The following is a 2,575-nucleotide window of genomic DNA, read 5'->3' on the forward strand; positions in this document are numbered from 1 at the left end:
CCCTTGTTGGACTCTGGAGAGGGGAAGAGGAAGGGAGATCCCAAGGTGAAAGTTAAGGGAGAAAGTAAGGTAGGGAGAATGGAAGCAGATGAGATTTTAAATGATGAAATGTAATATATTTTAGTTTCTTTGTATCTAGAATACAGTAAAGGGAGATGAATTATTGGAACTGTTATTATCATCAGTGTGGGCTGTGGGTCTAGAATCTAGATTTGATGTCCCTGTCTTTGAATATCATTGGCTGGGGAGAAAGGGAAGATGAAGAAAATTAGTACATTCATGCAGTGTGTTTATAAGACTTTGACATGGCACTAAAATAAATCAAACTCTTTTAAGAAAAGGGTAGGCCCAGGAAACATTGGCTTAGTTGGTGGAGAACTTTTTTGTTCTCTGCGAATAAATGAACAAAATTGCATTAGCACAGGGAAATGAGGTTGGAGACTGAAAAAAAATTCTCTGAAACCTTAATGTTGGAGAAGCGATACATATTAGGGAAGACAAATTGATAGCTGGGTTTTGTTAAAACACATTTCCTATCTCTGATTACAAATTGTATTTCACTACTGGCAACTCTTTGAATTTATTGTGCCGAAATTTGCTTAATCACAGAATACATACGCTCTTCTTTTTGTAGGCGGCACTCCCCCTATCGCACACTGGAGCCAGTGCGTCCTCCAGTGGTACCAAATGATTACGTACCTAGCCCAACCCGTAATATGGCTCCCTCGCAGCAGAGCCCTGTGAGGACAGCTTCTGTGAATCAAAGAAATCGAACTTACAGGTATTTCCTCTACCTCAGTGCAAAATGTGGTCTGAGTACCATAATCTCTTCAAATAACTTCAGTTAAATCTCTCTCATTTTCCAAGCACTAAGTTCTTTTCCTCACTCTACTCTCCCAAACCTCATCTGTTTCCACCTCTCTCTCCTCATGTTCTGATGCAACTTTGAGCAGTCAGGAAGTTGATAAAAGAATAGTTACATCAAAGTGCAAACTTCTTTTCAAGTTTAATATTCAGTCCATCTGAAAAAAAAAAATGGGCCAGATGTGGGAAATTTTGAGTTGTTTTTTGGTGGAACTTTACAGATGAAAAACTATATATAATAAAACATTAATATGAGCTAGTATATCAAGATTATCATTACAAATAAAATCAGTCTGTTTAGGAGAACGTTTTATTTTAAAAGAAGTTTCTTCAGACAGACATTAGAGTTTAAGAAGAAAATATTAGTGATTTTGATATTTTGAGCCCCAACATTTATGACATATTTATGGGGAATTTTTTCTTTTTCAGTTTCTTTATTACATGCTTATTAAAAGGTGGTTAAAAAAGCTTACTGAACTCAGCTTTCTCCGAACTTACTAAGACACATTTTAAGTGGAAGGCTTTTAAATGATCTCTGTTGTAATTGTTTTCATTTCAGAAAGTTTTGGAAAGTGCTGATGATTTCGCTCTGTGGATAAATGCTCATGCTTTGGTGGCTCTTGTTTCTTTAGCAGCAGTGGGAGTAGTGGAGGAAGCCACCCAAGTAGTCGGAGCAGCAGTCGGGAGAACAGTGGAAGTGGGAGTGTGGGGGTTCCTATTGCTGTTCCTACTCCATCTCCTCCCAGTGTCTTTCCAGGTAAAACCGAAATAGTGCTTCATCTTCCCTTTTTCTTTCCGAATTTGAACTCAACTTGTGAGTTAATTATGGTGAACTTGACTCATAATCAGGATTTTCTTTTTCCCTTTAGGACTCTGTAAATGTTGGGTATTACAGTCTTTATACATTTATAATTTTTCACCAAGTGATTTTAAGTTTTTGCTCACTTTGCACTTGTCTTTATTTGGTTGTATGCCTTTGGTGCCGTGGCTCAGTTGGTGCTTTGAGGTTTCCGGAACCCCTGTGGTGTGAGTTACGTGTTTAATTCCAGCTAGTGTTGTGACAGTGGATGTCTTTGGACAGTGTGACCTCAATATGAAAATCATGTTGGTAACAAAGGATTGGGCAAATATAAAAGTAGTTTTGACAGTTAAATTTAGTGAAACTTGATAGTCTCTGAGAAAAGCATGCCTATTTGATCTGTGGACACACAAGGTTAAAATTTAGATTTCAAAGCATGATGTAAAAGATGTAAGGATAGCATAGTATATATTTAATTTACATATAGCAACAAATAGCTAATACATTTTAAGAAATTATGGGAAAGATTTGTATTAATTTTTTTTTGCTGGATATTGTTTGGAATAGGAATCTGTTTTTGGATTTGTATGATTCAAAATAGAATGCCATTTTTAGAAAATGTGTTATGTTTAATTTTGTATACTGTTTATAGAATGTTATGCTAAAAATAACAATATAAAAGGATCACTTTTCCTCCAGGCTAGTGGTTTTCAGGTAAAAAGGAATGTGTTCAGTGATAAAATCTATATGTTTCCCTGAGCATCTTGAATTATTTGCTGCTGACCCAGTAATCCTTTAACATAAGCTTCATTCTCTTTTTCAACTCTCTATTCTTTTGGTTAGTGTTAAGTAGTGAATGTCTAACATGAAATACTCTAAAGCCTTTTCTAATCTGCCTTTGTGACTGCCTCG

At 36.0% G+C, this 2,575-nt stretch overlaps 1 protein-coding gene across 11 annotated transcripts in view; it reads left to right on the forward strand.

The window, feature by feature from the left end:
• ABI2 (abl interactor 2) overlaps positions 1 to 2,575 on the forward strand; it is a 101,232-nt gene that overhangs the window by 63,886 nt on the left and 34,771 nt on the right. For 7 of the 11 annotated variants that reach the window (XM_006153064.3, XM_006153068.3, XM_006153071.3 and 4 more), the window contains 2 exons: positions 635 to 781; positions 1,497 to 1,621. In XM_006153064.3, the coding sequence (XP_006153126.1) occupies positions 635 to 781; positions 1,497 to 1,621 (272 nt within the window). The remainder of the gene's footprint in view (positions 1 to 634; positions 782 to 1,496; positions 1,622 to 2,575) is intronic. The other 4 variants (XM_006153070.3, XM_006153073.3, XM_027773661.1 and 1 more) reach the window with 3 other exon arrangements.

The sequence above is a fragment of the Tupaia chinensis genome, unplaced genomic scaffold (genome assembly GCF_000334495.1).
Source record: "Tupaia chinensis unplaced genomic scaffold, TupChi_1.0 Scaffold000361_2, whole genome shotgun sequence".
NCBI classification, from domain to species: Eukaryota; Metazoa; Chordata; class Mammalia; order Scandentia; family Tupaiidae; genus Tupaia; species Tupaia belangeri.